A 27,570-nucleotide genomic window follows, 5' to 3' on the forward strand; every position below is an offset into this window, starting at 1 on the left:
ATCATGGGATCGAGAAGGCCTTCTTGGACCAATGGGGGAAGAGAAATGAAACAAAATAAAGTTTCATCGGCTGAGAGATTTCAAATGGAGACGAGAAGTCATTCTGTAGGTTATTCTTATGTGTTACATAGATATCCATTTTTAGTTTTTAGTGTATTGGAATAGCTAGAAGGAAATACCTGAAACTGATGAACTGCAACCCAGTAGCCTTGATTCTTGAAGATGATTGTATAACTATATAGCTTACATGACGTGACTGTGTAATTGCAAAAACCTTGTGGCTCACACTCCCTTTATCCAGTGTCTGGACAGATGAGTAGAAAAATGAGAACAAAAAGTAAATGAATCATAGGGAGGGATGGGGAGTATGGGATGTTTTGTGTGCTCTTTTTTACTTTTATTTTTATTCTTATTTCTTGTGTGGTAATGCAAATGTTCAAAAATTGTGGTGATGAATGCACAACTATATGATGGTACTGTGAACAATTGATTGTACAGCGTGGATGATTGTATGGTTTGTGAATATATCTCAATAAATTCAATTAAAAAAAGTATTCCAGAGTTTATGGTAGCTATTGGATGTATTGTTCCAGGAAAATTACTACTGCTGTTTCACCTGATGTTCTAAAAAGACTACAGAAAACAATAAAGTGTTCCATAGTAACAATGAATGATATGGACTTCCCTATCTTTTAGGGAAAAGGAAAGGTTAGCTAAATTTAAGATGATTATTTTTAAGCCCACTATTTCTAGTCACAATCTTTCTAACACTAAAAATGTCATAGAAAGAGTTTGAACTACAAAGACACAAGGCTCAAAATTCTAAGAGCAAGGACTCTGAGTCACAACTCATCTGTGTGATTAGGACCCAAAGGCCAGTAAGAAACCCTGGGGCTGGGCAGACTTTGGGGCAGCTGTTTGTCTACCACCCTCCCTAGTGCAGAGGCAGAAATGTGTCACCTACACAAAATGATGAAACTCTCACTCCATTCTTCAAGGCCTCACATGAGCAGCACCCAAAAATTCAAACACCATTCCAAAAAGAAGGCAGGGAGTGTCTAGCCCCAGGTAAGGGTTGACTCCTGAAAATACCTGAGAATACTTGATACGAGCTCATTCCACAGACTTCAGAGATGAATGTTCTTGCCTGTGGGGAGGCCATGGGCGGTGGTGGGGAAGTGGCCAGGCCAGCGAGCACCACCACCCAGTGGTAAGTGTTCCAGTGAGGCAGGAGGACCAGTGCCTGACTCAGGATGGGGGCGGGTGATGCAGACAGCTTCTGAGAGACCTCCGGACATTTAGACTGAGTTTGGAGGGAAGATCAGAGTGAGACAGGCAGAGGGAAGAGATAGAGGAGGAGACCAGGTGAGTGAGCAAGAAATAGGCATGCAGCACCACCCAAGTACAGAGGGCATGCAGGAGACTGACAAGAGCAAAGAGCAGACAACCCGTCAGCTCCAACGTGGAGATCAAGGGCCCAGGGATTCTGGTCAGGGTCTGTTCTAGTTTGCTAGTGCTGCCAGAATGCAAAATACCAGAGATGGATCAGCTTTTATAAAGGGGGTTTATTTGGTTATACAGTTACAGTCTTAAGGCCATAAAGTGTCCATCAACAAAGGGTACCTTCACTGGAGGATGGCCAATGGTGTCCGGAAAACACGTTATCTGTGAAGGCATGTGGCTGGTGTCTGCCTGATCTTAGGTTGCATTTCAAAATGGTGTTCTCCAAAATATCTGCATCAGCTTCCAATGGCCATCTTCAAAATGTTTGTCTCAGCTCCAGCTCGCTCCAGCTAGCTCCAGCTTGCTATGAGCTCCTTCTGTCTGAGCATATATAGTGCTCCAGTAAACTAAACAAGGCCCATGCTGATTGGGCAGGGCCACACCTCCATGGAAATTATGCAATCAGAGTTATCACCTACAGTTGGGTGGGTCACATTGACACTGAACCAACAGGTTCCAACCCAATCCCACTAATACATCTGCCCCCACAAGAATGCATTAAAAAATATGGCTTTTTCTGGGGGACATAAGTATACAAATCTGCACATTTTTTTTAATTCATTTTTATTGAGATATATTCACATACCATGCAGTCATACAAAGTGTACATTCAATTGTTCACAGTACCATTATATAGTTGTGTGTTCATCACCAAAATTAATTTTTGACATTTTTATTACCACACACACAAAAATAATAAGAATAAAAATTAAAGTGGAAAAGAACAATTAAAGTAAAAAAGAACACTGGGGGCCTCCCCCCCCCCATTTTTCTACTCATCCATCTGTACAAAGGGGAATGTGGTCCATATGGCTTTCCCAATCACATTGTCACCCCTAACTACATTTTTATACAATCATCTTCAAGAGTCATGGAGTTTAGTTTGCTAATGCTGCCGGAATGCAAAACACCAGAGATGGACTGGCGTTTATAAAAGGGGATTTATTTGGTTACACAGTTACAGTCTTAAGGCCATAAAGTGTCCAAGGGTACCTTCACTGGAGTATGGCCAATGGCGTCCGGAAAACCTCTGTTATCTGGGAAGGCACGTGGCTGGCGTCTGTTCCAAGTTCTGGTTTCAAAATGGCTTTCTCCCAGGACGTTCCCCTCTAGGCTTCAGCTTCTCTCCAAAATGTCACTCTTAGTTGTTCTTGGGGCATTTGTCCTCTCTTAGCTTCTCCAGACCGAAAAGTCTGCTTTCAATGGCTGTCTCCAAAATGTCTCTGTAAGCTGCAGCTCCTCTCTCAGCTCTGTGCATTCTTCAAAGTGTCCCTCTTGGCTGTAGCAGGCTTGCTCCTTCTGTCTGAGCTTATATAGTGCTCCAGTAATCAAGACCCACCCTGAATGGGCGGGGCCACACCTCCATGGAAATTATCTCATCAGAGTTATCACCCACAGCTGGGTGGGGCACATCTCCAGAGAAACACTCTAAGAATTACAATCTAATCAACACTGATAACATCTGCCCGCACAAGATTACATCAAAGATAATGGCATTTGGGGGACACAATATATTCAAACTGGCATACATGGGTTCTGGGTTGTAGTTTGATAGTTTCAGGTATTTGCTGCTAGCTATTCCAATTCATTAGAACCTAAAAAGGGTTGTCTATATTGTGCGTAAGAGTGCCCACCAGAGTGACGTCTCAGCTCCTTTTGGAATCTCTCAGCCACTGAAACTTATTTCATTTCATTTCACATCCCCCTTTTAGTCAAGGGTGGGCACTCTTACGCACAATATAGACAACCCTTTTTAGGTTCTAATGAATTGGTATAGCTAGCAGTAAATACCTGAAACTATCAAACTACAACCCAGAACCCACGACTCTTGAAGACGACTGTATAAAAATGTAGCTTACGAGGGATGACAATGTGATTGAGAAAGACACATGGATCACACTCCCCTTTGTCCAGTGTATGGATGGATGAGTAGAAAAACGGGGGTGGGTGGATACCCAGTGTTCTTTTTTACTTTAATTGTTCTTTTTCACTTTAATTTTTATTATTACTTTTGTGTGTGTGGTAATGAAAATGTTCAATAATTAATTTTGGTAATGTATGCACAACTATATGGTGGCACTGTGAACAACTGATTGTATGCTTTGTATGACTGCATGGTATGTGAACATATCTCAATAAAATTGAATTATTCAAAAAAAAAAAAAAAAAGAGTGCCCACCAGAGTGACCTCTCGGCTCCTTTTGGAATCCCTCTGCCACTGAAGCTTATTTCATTTCCTTTCATATCTCCCTTTTGGTCAAGATGTTCTCCATCCCATGATGCTGGGTCTACATTCCTCCCTGGGAGTCATATTCCACGTTGCCAGGGAGATTCACTCCCCTGGGTGTCAGATCCACGTAGTGGGGAGGGCAGTGATTTCACCTGCCAAGTTGGCTTAGCTAGAAAGAGAGAGGGCCACATCTGAGCAACAAAGAGGCATTCGAGAGGAGGCTCTTAGGCAGGCCTAGCCTCTCCTTTGCAGCAACAGTCTTCCCAAGGGCAAGTCCTATGGAAGAGGGCTCAACCCATCAAACCACCAGTCCCCTATGTCTGTGAGCACATCAGCAACCATCGAGGCGGGGGAGCCCAACACCCCTGCATTCTCCACCAGCTCCTCAAGGGGGCAGCACAGGATCCTTTTAAGAAAGGTTTTTAACAGGAGAGATAACCAGCTTTACCCTGCAAGAGCCTGTCCCCATCCATGAGAGCAACAGCGTGAAAGAGAGAAGAGAAGCAGACACAGAGTGTCTGAACTAAGCCCACAGCGGTGGAGGCAGAGAAGAGGGGTCCATTCAAGATGAGACCACCAGTCAGAAACATAGGAGTGAGCCAGGAAGAAACTGGGGGTTTGGACAACTGCAAGGATGGTCGCACCCTTCACCACGCGAAGCAATTTGGGAGGACACGGTTCCCTTCTGCCCATGTTGAGTTAGGAGTGTCTGTGGGAGCATCTAAAAAGGCTCCGCTGGCACAGCCAGGGCTTGGGAGAGAGATTTCAGCTGGGGACAGACTTGAGGGCTACTGGTGTGTAACCCACTGTCATTATGTCAAGGACTGACAGAGGGGGAGCTTGCAAAAATGGTTGAGAGGGAATCAGAGGCAGAAGGAAGAAAGGAGAGAGGGTCAAGGAGAAAGGGACCATTGCAGTCAAAGGCTCAGGGGGTTGAGTGGACACTCAGATGTGTGGCAGACCAGGTTTGGCTACTGGAGGTTGCACAGGAGCCCGACAGAAGCCACTTCAGATGCTGCTGTGGTCTGAAGAGTGAGTCCAAGGTGACAAAGAGAAATAGACCCCTCACGCGAAAGCTTGGCTGAAAAGGGAATAAATGCTGGAGGTGCAGGGAGCAGTGGACAGAGTTGAGGAGGAAGAGTAAAAGATCTGATTTATTGTTCTGTTTTGGTTTTTTATGTGTTTGATGATGGGAGAGAGAGTTGGATGGGAAAACAGCACCATGAAAGAACGAGAAGAGATGGAGAAGACAGAGCGAGATGGGTGGGGTGGGGGTGACAGCACAAGGGCCTCAAGAGGGAGGGGACCCAGCATCGGCCTCGCCCCTGATGGCCCTTCCTCCACTGAGTCAGGATAGGAGCTGGTGAGGGCGAGAGGGGGTGCTCCTGAGTCACTCGACATCCGAGCGTGTGCAGAAATAACTCCAGGACAGACGTAATAAATTACACCCGGCTTGCGGTTACAGGCTCGCCTTCCACACCCTCAGCTGCTTGCTCCAGGAGGAACGGCTGCTGCCAAGGTTGGGGTGCTAAGTACGCCACTGTGCACCCCGTTGAAGGCTCAATGGAGCCTCGATGAATAAGAATGAATGAACTGAGTAAGGTCTTAACAGAATTACTGAAGTGTCTCTTATACTCTAGAACTACAGAAAACTTACAGCACTCTCTGCTTTCCTGGGCAGTCAGGATGATCACTCAACACATCCATATGAGAAGTTTGTTTCCACTTTTCAGTTTGTTTACTTAACTTGGGGCATACATGAAAGCAACTGGGCCCCAAACCCCACAAAAGAAAGGGAGAGTCTCCTCAGCTTATGCAAAGTTACATTTAATGAAAACACAAAAACAAAACATGCCCACTATGATGCAGGCAAGTCTGGCTGGACCCCGACCGCTAGCAGCCCGGCTTCTGGAAAAGCAGGTCTAAAGCTTTCTGTCCGGACAGGGGCCTCTGCTAGTGCTTCTGGTTTCAATGAGGGAAAAAAAAAACTTCTTCAAGATAGAATCCTAAAGTCAAGCTCAAAGTTGAGCAAACAGCCCAGCTGGGTGCAGGTGCCTAGAGGATAATTATTGATAAAGATCTGAGAAGGGCGGACCTCGTGGAGGAAACAAAAATAACGTGATTATACCCTGACGTTCCAGGCTTACACCTGTGGGGTAGGTCCTTTTACCGTTTCTGAAGTGAATACCAACGTTTTGTGGTTTATGGTTTGTGAAACCATACGGTTTTAGGGTTTATGTTTCTGAAGTGAATACTAACATTTTATGGTCTTATGGTTTATGAAACTTACCAAGATTGTCACCAATGCACATGGATGTTTACTCTGCCAAAACTCACTCTTTTTTTTTTTTAAACTAAACTTAGAAAGGCCATTTTTCAGGCCCAAATCCCCAGCAGCCTATCGCCCACTAAATTTTCTCCCGGAAATAACATGGCCTTTGACTCATCTGGCATCTGGCTCCCGTCGTAACATCTGTTCATCAGGCACTCTGGAAAATTAGCTTCAATTTCCAGAGGTGCTGACTTCTTCCCAACATTTAGAAAGAAATGTTTTGGACACAAACAAAGACTCCATATCCAGGGATTTCTTTATCATTGAGACTATTTACAGAATTTCACATTCAAAACGTAACCAAGTTTTCAGTAAGGACCACGCAGATTCGTGTGCAAGCTGAGTGGGATTTCCACGTGCACAGCGGCGACGGGGCCCCAGGGCGCTGCAGGCACTCAGGGGCTGGGTCTTCCGAGGAAAAGGGCAATGAGGGCCCAGGAGGTAATGATGCCACAGACCCTGCAAGACAGTGACAACAGCGGTCAGGGCGCGGGGCGAGGCCGGTCTGGGTGCGAGCCTGACCGTCCAGGGCCGCCGACACAGGTCCACCCAGACGTCGTTTCCTCCGAGCTCACTCCCAGGGCCAACACCAAACTTCTGCCTCCCAAACTCGGAATGGCTTTGGGATACGGACAATTCATTTTCCTCAGTGAGTTACGTGACAGGTTGACAGAAGAAAAAAAGATTGCCTGGGGTCTAAATATCTTTCTTCAACATAGATATTTTACGTGATGTGGCTCCTACCCAGCAAGCTCAAATCCTCGAAGTCGATCAAGGGCAACTCCATCTTTCTAGTTGCTCGGGCCAAAAACTTTGCACTCAGATTTGACCCCATAACCAACCTGCCGCTGACTGCACTTCTCAGCACCTCCACTGCTCCCGAGAGGCTCCTACCCCTGCTCCAGCTGTTACCTGTGTGACTGCACTGGCTTCCTAACTGCTCTCCCTCTTCCGGCATCTGCTAACTTACAGCCTATTCTCTACACAGAATTCACGTAATCCTTTTAAAATGTAAATCGGGTTGTGCAACTACTCTGCTAAAAAAAAAAAAAAATCAGTCTTCCAATAGTCCCCAATCTCTCCCAAGAGTAAACCCCACAGTCCCTCCCCACGGGCCTCCCCGTGCTCCACGCTTCTCCAGCCTCACCTCCAGCTGCTCTCCCATGCACGTCCCCCCCTAACCTCCTTAAAGTCTATGCTCAGCTCTCACCTCTTTCTGAGGGGCCACCCCACCAATGCCCTTGAACTGCAGCTCCCTTCTCCCCCTACTTCACACCCTGCTTTGTTTTTTAACACTTATCACCCAATATATTATATAGCCTACTTGTTTATCAGGCTTCTTGTTCCTCACCTACCACTAGAACGTAAGGGCCTGGTGTGGCAGGTCTAACCGGATGCTACTGGACAAAGCCCCGTGCACCAGGCCTGCCGACAACTTCTTTACAACGCACACCAGCCAGTGACCGGGGCTTGGTTCAGACCAAACTGGGGGTGTGGAACAATGAGCACAGCAGTTCTTCAGTCCTGGGCCACTCACTGTAGCAAGCAGGTGACGTCTGGCGAGTGTCTCCAGTACCGATACAGGGAGACCTGGAGGTTCGGGTGACATCTGTACTCCTTCAGGATATTCCGAGCACTGCCGAGAGAGGTTTTTGCTGAGATCAGTCAAGCAACATTATTCAATCTACTGCTTCAGTTAGGGTCAACTGGATAAAGGCAGCAAGCAGTGGGGGGTGATTACAAGGAGGGAGAACAAACTTAGAACCAAGGTACCTACTCCTTAAACTTGTTGGTCAAGAGCAGGAACTGGTTTCGCGTGAGTCGCCTGACATCAAATTTGCAGAGATTCTGAAACTCGCGGTAGACTTGCTGTTCGCTGACCCTGGGCCACCTCTTGACATTGACGATGAGGATGGGAGGTCGGATACTGGGGTAATCTGGACCAGAGAAATTCTAGAAAACATGCAGAAAGACAAGAGAAGTGTTTCCAGAGTTCTTACTGACGTCATAATCCAATTTGAAAATTCTTAAACTAGGAAAGGCTCTTTTTGGGTTGGGAGGAGAAGGATTGAATGTGTCTGTGCTGGGTTTTGTTAGAAAACACAAGAAAAAATAACAAGCCCAGTGGGAGTGTAAGTATCCTCTCCAACTCTTGCTTTGGTTATTATCAGACTGCCTCTAACATATCCAAGAGAACACCAAGCACTTTCCCACTGTAAGCCTCTAAATGGAATCTACTCACAATTTTAGGGACCCTGGCTCGGATAAGATTCACTTGGTTCACGTACGGAGACAACACATCAAGGTACTTAGAGAAGGAGGGCTCAGGTGTGCAACCATCACTACATGGACAGAGAAAATCCCAGAGCATTCAGGCGTTTATTCATGGGCATTTATTCACAGTGTCCCTGGCTGAAGCTAAGGGTCTAGTGACAGAACAGGGGAAGGACACTCCCTCGGACACCTCTTCCTTCCATCCCCTCACTGTCTTGGGGTTATGTCAATGTGCTTCACCCCAACCAGCCAGTCTCAAAGACCCCTCAATGGCCCAAGTAAAAGCAGAGCTTCCAGAAGGGTCTCCATCTGTTGGTGATGTTTGGTGAGGATCCTTCTGCTGACAACACTAGCAAAAGGCTCAGAGAATTAGAGGCTGTGGGTTCAGAGCAAGCTCTGCGTTATTCCTCGAAGCGCCGTTGCCCTTGATTTCCTATGCCACAGTCTCCCAGGCATCACCCCCCTCCGTCTGGACATCCCTACCCATCCAAGCACTGAGCCACGAAAAGCCTGGGCTCTGGAGCCAGGCAGACCTGGGCAGGCTGTGGAATGTCTCCAACCCCAACAGGTTTTTTAGGTCATGAGGATTAAAAGAAATAAAGGAAAGGACGGAAAGCCCAGGTGCCAAGGACACTGAGGCTCTCAAGGGCTGCTGGCTCCCCACCTGCTCAGCACATGCACGTCCAACACAGGAAGGGGAGGACGGGCACAGTTTCTCGCTTCAGTTAAAAGTGTCACCTCGGTGTATCATGGAACATTTGTACTTATAATATCCATTACTTGCAGCTTGTGAGGGGTGACAATGTGATTGGGAAAGCCATGTGGATCACACTCCCCTTTGTCCAGTGTATGGATGGATGAGTAGAAAAATGGGGGCAAAAAAAAAAAAGCACCCAGTGTTCTTTTTTACTTTAATTGTTCTTTTTCACTTTAATTTTTATTCTTATTACTTTTGTGTGTGTGGTAATGAAAATGTTCAAAAATTAATTTTGGTGATGGACGCACACTATATGGTGGTACTGTGAACAATTGATTGTACACTTTGTATGAATGCATGGTATGTGAATATATCTCAATAAAATTGAATTATTAAAAAATAAATGAAAAAAAATCCATTACTAAAATAGGCAAATATAGACAGCACACAATTTAACAGATTATAATCCCAAAATGCCATTTCCAAGTCAGTTATTTGACACGTAGAACAATTTCCCCCAAAGAACACATTACGATTTTGATTAGGCCCTTGAGCTGGCCCACCAAGCTCTCTTTAACAAATTAATTCACTGGGGAGGGTACAAAATACCTATGATTTCTAACAGGCCAAGCACTGCAGATTTCAAGGATGATGTTGCTAGGGGAAAATGCATTTAGATTCCAGTTTGGGGTTTTAAGACTCTCTCCAGTGTGCCTTATTTCAACTCACCGCCTTTCTCCCCAACCTGTGTGAACCGACACTGGGCGTCACTTGTCCTGAATGTCTCATCTTCCCACCTTGTCTTTATTCACAAGTAGATAATAACACCATTGCTTTACAGACACAGCAAGCAGGTGGAGTTTAGAAGTACTAAAGCAGGGATGACCTAAACCTGACTCCACTGCCTTGGTCTCCCAATCCTGAGGAAGGAGGTGGTGAGGCGATGGGCTGAGGCAGGGCTCTTTCTGTGGAGGAAACCCGCACGCAGGAAAGATCGCTGCGCGGGCAGGGCCAATCTCCACAAATTACATTCTATAGTCTCCTCTCATAGCACTGAAGAGTTCCTGGCTTACAGCAAGGGCCCATGAAATATTCACCGATGATTAAGCAACAGGATGAAAAGGAAGAAATACTTACTCGTGCATTCTCTGTAGGAGCAAGTGAGCCACTTTCAAAAGAACTGGGGAAAAAAAGCTAGAAATTTAGTAGATCTCAAGTCTCATTTTGATCGTCTTATCGAAATATGTGAACAACTGTTTTACTTCCACTATGTGCAAACCAACTTGAAATAAATGGAGAACCTGGGGATAGCAGGGGTTTATTGTGAATAATATGTTTTATAAGTCTTCTAAAAGTTTTACTAATGGAAGGTGATGATGGCAGCACAACATCAACAAAGTAATTAATGCCACTGAATTGTCCGTTTGAAAACGGCTAAAATGCAATTTTTATGTTATATATCTGATACCACAATTTTAAAAAAAGAGTCTTCTTTTAAAAGACTAGCAATTCTTACCTGATCCACAAAGGAAGGCATCATAAGCTGCTTCATGGGGGCACTTTGTCTCAACTGAAACATTTTCCCGTAAGCATGAGAGAAAGCATTGAGCAGTGATCAGAAACACCACCTGGGAAAGGAAGTCTCCAATCCCCACCCTGGGTCAGCATCCATGTCAGCTGAGGCACATACAACAACTTCTGCCCCTCCACAGACTGTGCTTGCCTTCCCCAAACCCAAAGAACCTTCTCCAACCTCTCCACGGTGGCAAGAGCACCACGGGAAGAAGTGAAGAACTACGAGCTTTCTGGCCAACCAAAGGCCACGTCAGAGAGGAAACAGTCAGTTCCACGGATCTCTAATGCCTTCCAGGATAACTCAGTCTGAGGGAGGGAGGGTTATTTGAAGGAGACCACAGGAAAACTCCAGAGGAAAAATGCCACACAAGCCCTCCCACCCACCTGCTGTACACTGAGACTAGGAACAAATCTCAGCTCTAGGGCCTTAACTGTCTGCCAGGTGAGAAAGGAGCTTGATTGAAGGGGAACATACCATACTTCTCACATTTGCTTGCATGGATAATCACTGGCCCAGATTTCTTGGTGGGATTCAAGTCACTGTTAGATGAGAAAAATAGGACAAAGAAAAATTTCCTGAAAATCATCCTTTCTTGTAAGGGACTGGGGGTAGGGGATGGGGGGACAGTAAGAAAAATAAAAATATGTCCTCAGTACTGAGATTTAAAAAATAATAATAATCATAACAACATGGACCTAGGTATGAACAGACAAGGGCTTTGTAGCTAGGCCCAAAAGAAAACCCCAGTCCAGGAAACACCAACCAGACCATTCTGGGGCATTTAAACATTTGACACAAGCCGAGATACCAAGATAAAAAGATAAAACTGCTGGCTAGTGGTATGAGTAACAAATACAGAGACAAATACAACTGCATCTTATAAATGAAACTTCAGGCATTCAGGAACAAAGGCTTCCTGAAGTAGGTGGTACTAAAGGAGGCTCTTAAACTATAGGAACGTATTTGGGTGAAAAAAAATGGGGTGGTGTCTGGGACTTCAAGCCTGCAAAGACAACAAGGAAAAGAGAGCAAGGCCTGATGAGGTGCCCCGGGGAAGTTAAGTGTGGCTAGGGTCAGTCACTCTGACGGGCAGGAGTGAGAAAAGGAAGGCTATGTGGAATGTGCTATATGGAGGTTTCCGGAACCACTGAGAGATTTTAAGGACAAAAATGACCCAGTCAAATTCACATTTCAGAAAGATCACTCAAGTGACATTGTGAGAAATGAAGTAGGACAAGCCACAAGCTGGGTTACCAGTTAGGGGGCTGCTACAGTCACATGATCATTGGAATGAAAAATAAAAGCCTGAACCAAGCCTACAATCCTGGGGATGCTGAGAAAGGAGCGGATTGCAAAGTGATTTAGGAAGTAAGACCAACAGGATCTGGTTGCCTACAGAGAGTCCAGCTCTTGGCTCCTGTATCTGGGTGAACGGTGACAGCATCCAACACCTGAACAGCAGCCAGTTCCCTTCATTTGTTTGCCGACAAAGTCTTAGCACCTCCTTGTGCTTGACTTCTCTGAGTCCTAATTATCTCATCTGCAAAACGGGCCTAATAATTATATCCATGCCATGGGCTGTCTGTTCAGATTAAGAGAATTGTCAGCCATCACAGTAGCCAACATTTCACAAACACGTACCAACAGAGTATAACTGAGGCACAAGAGACATTAAGGAGTTTCCCCAAAGTTACTCACAAACCTAGTGGATGGGGAATGGGAAAGCTGGGATTACAACCCAGACAGTCTAGACTCAGAGGGGAAGGAAGGAAGGAAGGAAGGAAGGAAGGAAGGAAGGAAGGAAAGAAGGGAGGGAGGAAGGAAGGGAGGGAGGGAGGGAGGGAAGAGAGCGTGAGAGAGCAAGAGAGAGAGAGGGAGAGAGGGAGAGAGAGAGAGAGAGAAAAGAAAAAGAAAGAGTGAGGGAAAGAGAGAAAGAAAGAAAGAAAAAGAAAGAAAGAAAGAAGGAAGGAAAGAAAGAGAAAGAAAAAGAAAAAGAGAGAAAGAAAGAAAGAAAAAAAGGAAGAAAGAGAGAGAGAAAGAAAGAAAGAAAGAAAGAAAGAAAAAAGGAAGGAAGGAAGGAAGGGATTCTCTCACACACACACACACACAAACACACTCAACATCATGTCTGGTACCATTAGAACTCAACAGATATCGTTCCAGGCACAGGAGCGGGCTTGAGGGACAGGGAGAAGGTGAACGCCAAGTTGAAGGAGCCCATGGGACATAAAAGGTAGACCCATCAGAAGACGGTTGGTCACCGTCATAGACCTGGTGAGGTCTGGGCTAGAGTACACACAAGCAGTGGCAGTTGAAGCCGTGGGAATAGATGAGGTCTCCGAGATACATGGTAAAGGGCAAGAGGAGGGACACTTAAGAGAAAATCTAAGAGACGAGTAGAGGAACAAAATTCCACAAGGAAGTGATTTAAAAAAAAACCAACAAGAAAATAAGAGAACTCTAGGGGAGTGGGACAAACAGAAGGGAGAAGAAAGCGGCTGAGAGCACCCAGTGCCACAAGAAAGAAGAGTGAACATTTGCCACACTGTAAGTGTGTCATTCCACCAACTAAGGTGACAGGTCAGTTCCTGCTGAGTGACATTCTTGAGAGCAATTTCAGAGACAGCGGGTTCAGCCCGCAAGGGTTGAGGTGAGTTAGCAGCCTCTGGAGAGCCTTGCTGCAAAAGGAAGAACAAATACAGCAGAAGCTAGAGTAGAAAGCAGAGTCATCAAGAGACATTTTTTAAGTTAGGAGAGTAAATTGAGATGCCAAGGGAAAAGGTCCGCAAGAAGGGAGAGGCTGAAACCCCCTGGGAAAGGAACCACCAATGGTGGGAGGTTCCTGACCCGGAGTGGGGGGGTGGGCAGAGCCCCGGAGGAGACGAGCCTAAGAGGCAGCCCTCTCGGCCTCTGCTGGTGGCACGTGGTGGGCATTCCTATCTGCTGTCCGACAGGAGGGACGATGATGAAGATGACAATAACTGCATAATTGTTTTTGGAGGGAGTTGAGAAACTTCCTGCCCTTGGCCTTTTACTTTCTTCTTGGAAATGAGAAGAACGGGGGCCTTCTGAGAAAGGAAAAGAGGAAGTATAAGGTGCTAGGGGAGATCCCAGAGTCTCAAAGAACTGATGCTGTGAACAGAAAAGTGATGTTAAGTGACAACAGGGATCCACAGCTTCTTTCTTTCCAAAAAGGCCCACCTCCTGGCTGTCATCTCTCTCCTCTGTAGTTTGTGGGTGCTCCCAGCTGCGGAGGCAACAGCTGCGCCCCCATTCACTCCAGCACTTTTTAGGAAACATTCTCCACTGGCTCTCAGCCCCATAATGGCCAGGGCTATGCAAAAGGCAGGAGCAACTTTTCTAACAGAAAGGCCAGGGACATTCACCATTCATATTTAATGTGCACCTACTGTACCTCACAGTGTTGTAGGCCCGCGGGAAACATCAGGGAACAAAAGAAAAATAATACCTCTTCCTGTGGAGCACATCACTCCAGTCATCGGAGACAGAGCAAAAGAAAAATAAAGCCCTGGCCAACAGAAAAGCCCACATAATTACATAGCTATAGGTACTTTACTTCTAATACACGATTACTCAACATTGGCATGACTAGCATTTTGGGCTAGATAATTGTTTATTGTGGGTGCTGTCCCACACTTTATAGGATGTTTTGCAGCCTCCTTGGCCTCTACCCACTAGGTGCCAGTAGCACCCCACACCAGTTGTGACGACCGGAAATGTCTCTCGACATTGCCAAATGTGTCCTGGGGAGCAACCCCCCCGCCCCCAACTGAGAACCGCCACTCCAGAAGTAGCCCCAGAAAAATGCCTTCCTTACCTGTTTAGGACTTCATAGACTTCTGAAAGATTTGAAACCCTTGGGAAATTCAGTTCCTATAATTATGCAAGACGAATCAGGGAGAATAAAACATTTGTGCTTTTCTTTATTATCTGCTTCAAGTGTTACCCAAACAACCATTAAAATGACTTGGGAGATGTTAACTCCTACAACTTTCTCTCACTTCAAACATTCTAACTATTTATCCCTTGATTAGGATGTCAGTTTACCAACCATCCTTGGGTTTCCTGTAAGGGCCCCAACAATTTGGGCTAGGAAAACACACAATTACAAGTCATACCCCCTTCCTTGGACAGGTTCTGAAGGAATTCTGTAAATATTGGAATCCAAGGTACTGAAATGAGGCCAAGAACCCACATTTAGAATGCCAGGCATTGTAAGGTTGAAAGGGCCTTAGCGCAATGCCAGGTTAAGTCCTAAGAGACTGTCACATGTTGCAGGGACAGGAAAATGCATCAGTTCTATCAATCAGTCCCAAGATTCTTCCCATTTCATCCCTAGGACTCAGTTTACATGGAGCTATTGTAGCTAAAAACACACACCAGAAACAATAAATGCCTCTGTGGGCAAAAAATGTACCAAGTAACCCATTCCCGTTTTTGTGGTCCCCATCTTGAATAATCAACTATGTGATCACTTAATGCTTTAAAACATTGGTCTGATTCCCCTTTCTATGTTCCTCAATTTCTAAGCAGCATTTAAATCAGTTGGGGCTGTCTGTTCTCCACCTTGATTACACATTAGTATCACCTGGGACCCACCCAAATCAGATGAGAAGCTGGGAGTGGGACTCAGGCATCTGTATTTAACTTCCCAGGTGATCCCAATGGGCTGTCACGGTTGAGAATCCATTACCTGAAGGCCTGGGAAAGACGTTTACAATTTTTCAAGCAGGAACCCCACTCAATGCTCTTCAAGCATTTTGTAAATATTTACTAGGTAGGTACTAAGTTCTAAAATAAATTGTTTCATCAACTGATTGAATAAGCACATGAAGTAGACACAAGAAAGTCAAACCAAGGAAACTTGAATGAGGGAGGGAAGACAATTATATATAAGCTAATACGATGACCCTGAAGTGCCAAATGTCAAAAGGAAGCAGATACAAGTTTTAAAATATGAGAAAAGGTTTTAAAGAAGAAAAACAAAACCCAAACAAAACAACCTCAAGAGAGAAAGCTACGCAGCTACACAGTTAATGGGACCAACAAAGCATTCCTTAACCCAAACCAAGTTCAGTAATTTACCTTCCAGATATCCTTTGTCACATGCTTGGTGTCAATGAGAATTGGAAATAGGTTGTGGATATTCAGCTTAAATTGATCGTAACTCTCTGAGGAGAAAGAACCAGATAGTCAGAAGTGAGTTTATTTGTTGGTAAAATGGGGAGGAAAATTTTCCAACCTGGCTTGTCACCAATACTGATTAATGAATAAAATGATCCTGGCCAAAGCCCTTGCCAGGTGGCCAAGCAGAGTAGAAAGACAGAGAATGACAGATGTGCTCCTACCTGGGAGAGGTCTGAAGAACTTCTCATGAAGATACAGCAGATCCATCATCATATTATGTCCCACGAAGGGCTACTTGGAGTACATTGACAGGTTAGAGTAATAGAATTTTAAACAATAAAAATAAAAACAGGCACCACAGACTAAGAGCAGTTTCTTGCAAAGGATTTAGCTGTAGCTTTAGAACCTACTGCAATTCTAGTCAAGTGATAATTCTATCTTCACCCTCATTCCACCCGTATGAGAGGCAGCCCAAAAGAGGAGGAGGAGGAGGAGGAGGAGGGAGTAGGTACTTAAAGCAGGGTCTGATATGGAAATCTAAACTGTAAGCAGATATATGCAGTTCCCCAGAGAGTTTTAGATCAAGTAGTACTGAAACTCCTGTGTGCCTGAAAGGAACAAAGAAGTAGTGATAGGACAGTCTTGCCCCAAATTAATCTATCACAATTTGGGGAAAGCAAGGTCAGATCTAGGAAGCCGGCTATCAATGAAGAGGAATCACATACCTTAAGGAATCTTATTTTATTGTTGGAGGATCTGAGTATAGTATCTATAGCCAGAAATACCATAACTGCTAAAGGCCAAGAAAAGACTTTTTTCCCTACCTTCTGGGCTTTGGCCAGCATCTGGAAAAAGACAGAGAAACCTCTTGCAGAGAGAAGAATCTTCTTCCAGCAGCTCTCTCGATCACAAGAGGTGTTCTCAAGACACCAGCGATAGTGTTTGCTCACTTTCTTCACTATCACCTGAAATGGCAAGTAAAGACACGTTCCCTGAAGCCTGGGTTACCGGTAAAGTCAAGAGAAATGGTTCTTCATCTCAAAACAGAAAAAGGGGGTTGGAGGGGCAGATGGGGCCGAAAGAGAGAGAAATGCAAGAGGTGCCAAGGACTCCCCATTCCCAAAGTCAGAACTCACATCTTGGTCTTTCAGCACCGTCCAGATGTTGGGGAGGGCTTGCCTCAGCACTAACTGGACCTCAAAGGCCTGGAACCCTGCAGCAGGAGACACCAGGCTCACACAGAACCCCCTACAGAACCTGCAACAACATTCCACTTTCCCCTGGACGAGAAGCCCAAATGGAACAGAATCTAAAAGACGGACGGAGCCAAGGGAAAGGCAGTTCTGAGGATGGCCTAAAGCCCATGAGTCACAACATGATCTGGGACAGCATTCTCAAAGTTTTGGGTTCTAGGGCCACTCTTAAGTTATGGAGGACTGTTCTAGTTTGCTAATGCTGCAGAATGCAAAACACCAGAGATGGATAGGCTTTTATAAAACGGGGGTTTATTTCGCTACACAGTTACAGTCTTAAGGCCACAAAGCATCCAAGGTAACACATCAGTAATCGGGTACCTTCACCGGAGGATGGCCAATGGCATCCGGAAAACCTCTGCTAGCTAGGAAGGCAGCTGGAGTCTGCTCCAAAGCTCCGGCCTCAAAACGACTTTCTCCCAGGACATTCCTCTCCAGCAAGCTTGCTCCTCTTCAAAACATCACTCACAGCTGCACTGTGTTCCCTCTCTCTGAGTCAGCTCATTTATATGGCTCCACTGATCAAGGCCCACCCGAATGGGCGGGGCCACACCTCTATGGGAACATCGCATCAGAACCATCTCCCACAGCCGGGTGGGGCACATTCCAAGCAAATCTAACCAGCACCAAAACTTCTGCCCTACAAAACTACAAAGATAATGGCATTTCGGGGACACAATACATTCAAACTGGCACATTCCACCCCCCTGGACCCCAAAATGACATCATCTTTCCAAATACAAAATACATTCATTTCATCACAATATCACAAAACTTAAATTATTTCAGTAACAAAAGTTAAGTACAAGATCCCATCAAAATCAATTTAGGCGTGGTCAGTCCCAAGGCACAATCTTTCTTTAGCTGTGGATCTGTGAACTTAGAACAAGTTATGTGCTCCCAATATACAAAGGAGAGACATTCATAGGATAAACATTTCCATTGCCATAAGGAGAAACAGTAAGGAAAACAGGGTTAACAGGAGCAAAACAGTTCCTAAAACCCGCAGGACAAACTCCATTAGATTTCAAAGTCTGAGAGTCATTAACAGAATGATGTTGCATCCTTGGGGCTTGAGAGAGCAGGAGTCTAATGCTTCCTAAGTGCCTTTGTGGCAGCCCTTTTCTCTCCAAATGCTTGGGTGAGTGCTCCAACATCTCCAACATTGGGGAGACCACCTTCTCGGCCCCACCCTCCTCAAACATCGGGGCAGCTCCCAGGTTCCCTTCCATCTCCGGGACACATGCTCAACCCCTTCAGAACAGTGTGGTGGCAGCCAGGCTCTCCCCAATTCCCTGGGAATGTGCTCCACCCTCTTTGGGACCTCAGATGGCAAAACTCTTCCAGAGCATCGAGGTGGAAAGCCCACCCTCGACCTCCAGGGCAAACTCACCCTTTCCATGCATGTGGGCTGCTCCGCTCTCCCAGCCCGAGACCTCTTGACTCCAGACCTCAACCTCCATGGCTCTGTCTCTGAAGAAAATTTTCCTTCAATTTGTTCCTTGTCTCTCTCCTCCAGTCCCGACTGGCAATGGCTCCATCTATAAAGATCTCGCAAAAATTCTGTTGGCTTTGCATGAAGCACGCAGGGGTCAAAGCCATCAGACAATAGGACTTTCCACAAATCCTTTCTGCTTAACTCCTTTTCCAATCTTGGCTTGTACTGAAATGGCGGCTGGGTTCCATGTTTGGTTACATCCTCACGTTGGGCTGTAGCTTCTGGGATTCCACCCCCTGGAAGCTTGTAATTTTCCAAGCCATCAGCTTCTGGTTTCTTTGAACCCAAGAGTTCAGTTCTAAGTTTATCTGTCTCCACTCGCATTTTACTATAAGCTGCAAGGAGAAGCCAGGCTACATCCTCCACAGGTAGTCTGGAGATCTCCTCAGCTAAGTATTCCAGGTTGTTGCTTTCAAATTCTTCCTTCCATCTGACACCAGGACTCAATTTTGCCAAATTCTCTGCCACTTTAAAACAAGGATCACCTTTCTTCCAGTTCACAGCAACACACTGATCATCTCTGTTCAAGGCCTTGTCAGAAGTATCTTTAGAGTCCATATTTCCACAAGCAGTCTCTTTAAAGCAGTTTCGGCCTTCTTTTCTATCAAGCTCCTCACAATTCTTCCAGAATCTTCCCCTTATCCATTTGAAAAGTCGTTCCAACATGTTTGGTATTTGCAAACTCAGCAGCAAAAGCACCCCACTTCCGGTACCAAAATCTGTTCTAGTTTGCTAATGCTGCAGAATGCAAAACACCAGAGATGGATTGGCTTTTATAAAACAGGGGTTTATTTCGCTACACAGTTACAGTCTTAAGGCCACAAAGCGTCCAAGGTAACACCTCAGCAGTCGGGTACCTTCACCGGAGGATGGCCAACGGCATCCAGAAAACCTCTGTTAGCTAGGAAGGCAGCTGGAGTCTGCTCCAAAGCTCCGGCCTCAAAACGGCTTTCTCCCAGGATGTTCCTCTCTAGCAAGCTTGCTCCTCTTCAAAACATCACTCCCAGCTGCACTCCGTTTCCTCTCTCTGAGTCAGCTCATTTATATGGCTCCACTGATCAAGGCCCACCCTGAATGGGCGGGGCCACGCCTCCATGGGAACATCTCATCAAAATCATTACTCACAGCTGGGTGGGGCACACTCCAAGCAAATCTAACCAACACCAAAACTTCTGCCCCACACAAGACCACAAAGATAATGGCATTTGGGGGACACAATACATTCAAGCCGGCACAAGGACCCCAAAGAATTTTGTTTATATGGGTTATAGCTATTGACGTGGGCCACGTTAGAAATTAAAACTCACATTTTGAGGTTTTCTTTGAAAATAACAAACTCATAACACATTAACCTAAATAGCTTTTTTTGAATGAAAAATAACTATTCTCTAAAAAAAAAAAAAAAGTGGGAAGAGGAGTATTGTTTGACATTTTTGCAAGTCTGTAATGTCTGGTTGGAATCTTATATATCTGCTTCTGCATTCAATCTGTTCTGATATGTTGGTATCACCAAAGCATGTGAAGAAAGTCCAGCCTCAAACAGATAAGCAGATGGAAAAGGGAAGAGAATTACTAGCTTTATCACATGATTTTGGACCGACTTCTTCAAACGCTACACCAAACTCTGCAGTTTCTTAAAGATTAGTCACAATACGGAACTGAAACCATTAACAATGAACTTCTCATACTATTTCACTACAACCCACTTGAACTTGAACTTTGAATGGATCTTCACCATGATTTTGTAAAATCATTCATTGCTTATTTGGAAAACACTGGTCTGCTGAGTTATGCAGATCTTCCAAATGTTCACGCATCTTATTATACGATACAAACAAAAGACATTTGTAAATATAACTACTGTCAAGTTTTGGTAGCAGATGCACATTTTCCAAAATTCCAGTTTTTGATTGAAAGCTTGAATTTTATCACTAGCAAATGCTGTCCATTATTTTCCTTGACACATCAGGCTTGCTTTTCTCATTCAAGAAAATGGTTGCAAAATATCCAAGTCTAAATAACCACAGTAAGTTATTTCAAGTAAAAATGTTTCATGGGAGAAAGAAAAAGTGGCTAGTTCAGCTCTCGACTCAACAAATTGGACAATGCTTTTCCTTAAGACGACCATCATACTGATATATATTGATATGCTATACCAACATTTTATTCATTCTCATTTTGACACATAAAATATTAAAGATAAGTAACCAAAATGTTAGATTTAATAAAATAATCACTTCTTTACCAACAAGATTCATAAGTAATTAAAAAAAAATTTTTTAAACTGAAAGTAAGTGGTAATGCAGAACACTGACTACTCATACAGTTTCACACTACTGCCTCAGTTTGTGCTAAGGTATCAGTAAGTTTACCAACCACTGCATCAGCACAATCACTGCAAATGTTGCAAGGATAATGACATCTGAGTAATATCTTGAAAATAATTTGACTTCATAGGTCCCCAGAAGGGTCTTAGAGACCCCAGGGATCTAGAGACCAGGCTTTAAAAATTTATAATATTAGGTTTGTTCATTGTGATTCCACATTTCATTGTGGTGGCCGTAGGGAAGTTCAAAGATTAACAAAAGTAGATAAAATAAGAGTATATCGAGCACTTGGGATTGCAGTAAAATGGATGTCCTGAGTGGAACTTTACCACCTAAGTCTTAAAATGAGAAGCAAGTTGAAAAGCCTTCAACTTTTAAATTCAGATCAAAGCTTTTCCTACCCATAAGGACTATCTTATCTACTGGGAAAATACTAGCATCAGACTCAGCTGTCAGGTTTTTGGGCCCGAGGTCCCTGGGGATGAGAGGGTAAATTTCTACTAACTGCTAGTCTACATCAGTGACCTGTCCCAATGCACCGAAGTCAGCAGAGACCAGCCCCCAGGCCTACCAGTGATCCCAGAAAGAGTCATCCAGTCGCCCTCCTTTGCCAGGTCCAGCCACCGTGTCACTTCACCAATCACCACCTTGATTTGGTCTTTATCCAAAGAACTGAAAAGCGGACAATGTCATGGAAAGGGTGGACCAAACCACAGCACAACTATAGGACAATTCTTAAATGAATGGTGTTTCTGAGGTTTCCAGTTTACTGTGATCTGGTGAAGAAAATGGACCCCCAAAAGACCGTTATTTTCCAAGTCTTGTTCTGTAACGGGAAGTCAAACTCTTGGCCTATATGCTCACACAGGTTCATAGGGACTTGTTTGATCTCTCTCTGCTTCATTAAGAGATTGAAGGAAAAGTTATTGGGATTTGGCCAAGACTAAGCATTACTATCAGTACTATCTTTATTCAGCTTTCAGAGGTGATAAAAGTACCATCTGATAAGATAAGGAAGACACAAGGACTTTGGTTAAAACAGCTGCTCCTGTGTTAGAAATCTAAGAACATGCTGTTATTTTGAGATAAGCAAAGACTTGGCTCCCACATTGGAAAACAACAGAAGGTTAAAAATTCAAATTGTGTTTTTCCATTACAAAAAGTCATATTTTTATGAGAACCACTGAGTAGGATTTGAAAAACTCCAACATCACCTAAGATAATTATCTGGGCTGGATAATAATCAATAATAACATTTCAGAGTTAAAAAGTTATCTAATTTAACCCTGTTGATGATGAAGGCAGAAGAATCTAAAGCCCAGATAGCTTAAGTGACTTGTTGAAAGTCACTCAACTGGTTACTACTCATGCCCAGACTAGAATCCAGGGTGCCTGCTCTTTCTACCACCCAGAGCTGCTTTCTCCCTCTGGTCACAGGGTTTCAACTACCATGATTGGCACTGGGGACCAAAGGAAAAAAATACACCTGAGCAAACACATTTGAGGTAGGCTCAAGTTCTAAATTCGGATTACAGCATATGATGAGCCTAGTCAAAGACACCCATGATTTACCCTTGAAAAATCCCTTAAAAGAGCATACATAATCTCACAGCAAGTCCCATAGAACCCTTTTTACCTCCTTCCAGCACTGGAGTGGAGTTCCCATTTCTTTATTTGATCCCAAAATTAAGAATCAAGTTTCCTTTTCTCCTTAATTTTTTAACACTAAAAATTCACTCAATGCAGTGAGAGAGGTTTGCATGAGAGCGGAAACTGACAGAGGAGAGAGCCGAAGGCCTTTTCTCATTCTCCAACTCAGGATGATATCACCGGCCCCACAAACTCGTAATTGGAAGCCGTTTAGTTAAGTGTGTGGGATATGACGTGGCAATGCTCCCGGAAACAACGAACCTACCTGCAAGAAGTGCAAAAAAAAGCAGAACAACAAAAACCTCAAAACACCTGGAGAAATCGGCTTTACCTGCGGACTCTCCAGTTCCCAGTTAGGATATTGTGCTTAATTTTCTTCTCTTGCTCTTCATTCATATATGGGATTCCAGTTTTGAGAAACTAAAGGCAGGAACAAAACAAGGAGACTAGCTAGAGTTATCTTCTGTGGCTGACTGAGTGGAAAGAAAACTTTTGATTTTATGTGGACAAGGAAGAAAGGGGAAAAGAAACGGGGCACCGATCAGTTAAACTAGATAAGCTTATAACAGTCACCCTTCCCTCCTCCACTACCACCATACCTTGTTATAGTCGAAGCCATATTGGTTCAAAAACTGAACACTAGAAGCCTGGAAAGAGAATTCTGAATCCAAAATCCCGAATGTTGTAGGGAAGAGAAAGAAGTTACACGAATGGGCTATATACCTATTTTAAAAAAAGAGAGAAACGGTAAAAGCCAAAACCATTTTTTAAATGCTGGCTCACAGAACAGGCTTCAGAGTAGGCTCTTTCTTTCATTCAAGAAGTATCTGAATGTTTCAAGTACTATGATTGGTTCTGAGGAACAAAGAAAAAAGGTGGCAGTCCTGCCCCTGGGGTTGCTATTCAGGCAACTGGCAAAGTAGAGCACATTCATGTTTATAGATGGGCTCCATTCTCATAATCACGCATCCTTTCTGACTGGCTGGTGCCTGTGATCTACCAGGTAAGGATTTTTTAAACAGCCCCCTCACTACAGTACACTGTGTTGATTGCTATAATGAAGGTGTGCACATGAGACAACAGAAACAGGGAAAGGAGCACCTTAAAAATCTAGGGCAGACTCCCCACTACATGGGACCTGACTCCAAGGGGTGCAAATCTCCCTGGCAACGCCGGATATGACTCCCAGGGATGAATCTGGACCCGGCATCGTGGGATTGAGAATATCTTCTTGACCAAACGGGGGATGCAAAATGAAACAAAGCTTCAGTGGCTGAGAGATTCCAAATGGAATCAAGAGGTCACTCTGATGGACATTCTTATGCATTACATAGATAACACTTTTTAGGTTTTATTGTATTGGAATAGCTAGAAGTAAATACCTGAAACTACCAAACTCCAACCCGGTAGCCTTGACTCTTGAAGACGACTGTATAACAATGTAGATTACAAGGGGTGACAGTGTGATTGTGAAAACCCAGTGGATCGCACTCCCTTTATCCAGTGTATGGATGGATGAGTAGAAAAATGGGGACAAAAACTGAATGAAAAATAGGGTGGGATGGGGGAATGATTTGGGTGTTCTTTTTATTTTTATTTTTTATTCTGATTCTGATTCTTTCTTGTATAAGGAAAATATTAAAAAATAGATTGGGGTGATGAATGCACAACTATATGATAGTACTGTGAACAGGTGATTGTACACCATGGATGACTGTATGGTATGTGAATATATCTCAATAAAACTGAATTAAAAAAAAAAAATCTAGGGCAGGGATGTCCAGAAAGACACCATAGTAAAGGCACTGCTAGAAGGGAAGCTTGATGGATAAGCTGAAATTTGCAGAAGAAAGCACAAGTGCAAGGGCACACAGGCAGGAGAGAATGTGGAGTGTCTGGGGGCACAAGTAGTTCAGAAGCCTGAGGCAGAATTTGAAAGGGAGAAGCTACAGAAGGTAAGTGAGCAAGAGCCATATGTTTTGCTTTATACATACTTGTTTGACTCTCCTTTAACACTGGAAAACACAGACAATCCTAGAAGAATGATAACAGAGGGAATGAATATCAAAGAAAAGCTACCTGGAGTTAACTACAAAGACAAAACATTTTGAACACGACTTTGCATCCAAAGTTACTGTTGTGGACTTTAGAACAGGGCAACATCTTCACTTAAAAAAAAAAAAGAAAGAAAATGAGAGAAAATTAGAAGGCCAATCTTTAGATATATCTTTGTTTCGGGTAAACATTAATGGAGCTCTTATCGACTCATGATACAGTGGAGAGTCCAGAACATTCAAGCTTTAAGGTCCATATACGGTGATGCGTGAGCAGAAAGCTCACACTGGTTTTAGGAGTTAATGCAGACCTGAAGTTTAGAAAAGTTCATTATTTTCCAAGACACTAATTTTCAAACAGCATGTTTGGTTTTTTTCTCTCCAAAGGTGAGATAGAAAATAAAAAACTGACAACATAAAACCTACAGGGGTAGGGGGAGTCAGCCTACTGAATTCAGTAAAGAAAAAGATTGAGTAAAGACAAATTTGCAACAAGAACTATCAAACTGAAATTCACACTGAAGTTACTACAATATAATTGTGGACAGTTCTTCAAACACAGAAGTAAATATTAGTTTCAAAACTAACCAGAGGAAACCAGAAACCACAGCATGAAAGATTTATAAACTTAATTGCTTCAAAATGTCTGTATTGTTTAAAAGACCATACCCAAAGTGAAAGACTTCAAAGGCGGGGGAGGGGGCTGAGTAGAGGTAGAAATATAACTAAGGGCTGTTTCCCTATACTTATAAAGCGGTCTTAAAATTAAGAAAAGCAACTACAATACAAAAATAGCCAAAGACAAGGATAGACAATTCAGAGGAATTTATATACATATATTCATCTTCACTCCTGTTTAAAGTAGGGGTCAGCAAAATCCAGCCCATGGCCTGTTTTTGTAAATAAAGTTTAACTGGAATACAAACACTCATTCATTTACATAGTAACTATGACTGATTTTCCCCTATGACAGCAGAATTGGTAGCTGTAACACAGACTCCATGGCCCTAAAATCTTAGAATATTTACTACCTAGACCTTTACAGAAAAAGTCTGCTGACCCCTGTATAAATCAAAATAAACAGATCAAAAATATAAATCAAAATGGCAATGAGATCACTTCTCCCTCTACTGGGTGGGCAGGAGTTGTAAGACTGACAATATCCAGTGTTAGGGAGTGGAACACACACGTTCACTGCTACTGTTAGGGTAAATCACTGTAAACTTTGTGGATGGTTGGAAGGAATACTTCAACACACACACTCTTTAACTCTGCAGTTCCACTGCTGGAAGTCACTGGATGCAGTATTAAAATGCACAGTAATATATAAATACCAAGGTAGTCAATGCAACCTTGTTTTGTTACACCAATAAATGGTTAACAGAAATAAGCATTATTTGAAGACTGAGTCCACAGAGACATTCGTAGTTTGGAACATATGCAACTGTTCAAAAAGAACAGGAAACCTGTATGTGCTGACTGTGAAAGATCTCCAGACCACATTAAGTGAGATAGACCAAAGCACAGCACAAAAATGTTTATAGCAAGATCTTGTGTGTGTGTGTGTGTGTGTGTGTGTGTGTGTGTGTGTGTTGTTTTCATTTTTGTTTTTTACAAAAGTCATATATACACATTTTTCCTTGAAATATGTACAAGAACAGTAGCTCTGGTTGTTCCTTAAGGTTGATTTATTTAGGCTTGTAAATCATGTAATTTAAGTTTGTGCTTGTTCCAAAGCTCTAGGTTCCATAGGCATAGCACAGTCAAAAAACCAAACAAGCATACAAAATGACAGCTAATGTCCTTGAAAACCATCAAAGCTGTTTTAACTAGCAGGAAACAAAGGCAATGACACTATCTTCTCCAATAACTTATGACAAACAGCTGAATATCAAACTCACCAATCTGACAGATTGTAAATTGCTGAACACTCTGACGGGTCTTTAGATACCACTCCGATGGCAAGTCAAAAAGACTGTGGAAAAACAGACATCACTCATTCCATCAGCAATGAGATCAAGTCAAGATGCTGTGTCCTCCACACAGCAACTCTCAGCCAGGGGCCAGCATTTTCCCCTTGTCTCAGGGAACACTACTAGCATTTAGTGGGGAAAGCCTAGGCCCCCGATATGCAGGGTCACCCCATAGGAAGTGCTGTCCTGCCCCCCAAATGTCATCAGGGTGCCTGCTGAGAAACAACGCTGTTCTCTCCAGGATGCTACAGAAGAGACACGGGTCGGTCATCTCTTTGGCTCAGCTCTAAGACAGGGTTGGCTTTACCTGATCTGCTGGGACCCGGACAAGTTAGAACGGAGGCCAGTGAACTCTATGTCCAGACCTGGGGGTGGGAGGCAAGGAAGACACGAGTCCCCACGCGAAGCCCGCGGCTACCCCTCGCCTTTCCGCCGGCTGGGGAGGCCTCCTTGGGGACAGAAGCCCCCCCGCCGGACCTGGACCCCCTGCGGCCTGCGGCCTTGGCCAGCCCACCCACAGGCCTGGCCTCCCAGCCTGCGGCGCCCCCACCCTCCAGGCCTTCCCCGCCCAAACCCCCCGGGTGCAGGGCGCGGGAGGGAAGGCACGGAGCTCCGGGTTCCTACCCACGAAGTCCGCGTCCTGGACGAGCTCCTGCAGCAGGGGCAGCGTCTGCTCGAACTCGTTGGCGCCCACGTCCATGGCCACGCAGCTCCCAGGACACCCAGTGGGGCCACGCGCCGCCCACGCGCTGCCCACGCGCTTCCGGGGCCCGCGTTAAAGGGCTCGCAGCAGCCCAACGCGGGACCACCGGGCCGGGGCCCCCCGCCCCAGCGCAACAGCGCCTGAAGAGGGTGCGGGTGAGCACACAGGTGCCATGGCTGCGGCTGAGAGGATGGAAGAACCGCAGGGTTTCTGAGTCCTCACCCCTTCCCAACATCTCCATCACCGTGAATGTTGGACCGTGCACATTCCTCCCAGTTGACATCTTTTCCCTCATTTTGCTGTGTCCAAGTCACCACTGCCCTTGTAATACCTTGTATCATATTTTGCACCT

At 44.4% G+C, this 27,570-nt stretch overlaps 1 protein-coding gene across 1 annotated transcript; it reads right to left on the minus strand.

Annotated features, from left to right (window-relative positions):
- Positions 1 to 6,303: 6,303 nt before the first annotated feature.
- PNLDC1 (PARN like, ribonuclease domain containing 1) lies at positions 6,304 to 27,248 on the minus strand. Its single transcript, XM_037817821.1, has 19 exons — positions 27,140 to 27,248; positions 26,823 to 26,880; positions 26,444 to 26,517; positions 24,483 to 24,522; positions 23,088 to 23,211; positions 22,820 to 22,908; positions 21,410 to 21,510; positions 16,897 to 16,973; positions 16,585 to 16,725; positions 15,982 to 16,051; positions 15,719 to 15,804; positions 14,451 to 14,506; positions 11,087 to 11,151; positions 10,553 to 10,606; positions 10,174 to 10,216; positions 8,308 to 8,407; positions 7,843 to 8,018; positions 7,603 to 7,701; positions 6,304 to 6,524 (listed from the first exon to the last, which is right to left on the minus strand). Exons 1-19 carry the CDS (start codon positions 27,213 to 27,215, stop codon positions 6,461 to 6,463), a joined length of 1,593 nt encoding a protein of 530 aa, XP_037673749.1. The 5' UTR covers positions 27,216 to 27,248; the 3' UTR covers positions 6,304 to 6,460.
- Positions 27,249 to 27,570: the final 322 nt, after the last annotated feature.

The sequence above is a fragment of the Choloepus didactylus genome, chromosome 24 (genome assembly GCF_015220235.1).
Source record: "Choloepus didactylus isolate mChoDid1 chromosome 24, mChoDid1.pri, whole genome shotgun sequence".
Classification (NCBI taxonomy): Eukaryota; Metazoa; Chordata; class Mammalia; order Pilosa; family Megalonychidae; genus Choloepus; species Choloepus didactylus.

Excerpts from the sequence above, each read along its gene's own strand:
- PNLDC1 (XM_037817821.1), bottom strand. The coding sequence starts at position 27,215 with ATGGACGTGGGCGCCAACGAGTTCGAGCAGACGCTGCCCCTGCTGCAG. Across the intron at positions 24,523-26,443 it reads ATTTACAATCTGTCAGATTG|GATTGTCTGTGTTTTCCAGT; the intron begins GTGAGTTTGATA and ends TCATTCTTCTAG. Across the intron at positions 11,152-14,450 it reads GTCTATGAAGTCCTAAACAG|TGACTTGAATCCCACCAAGA; the intron begins GTAAGGAAGGCA and ends CTCATCTAACAG.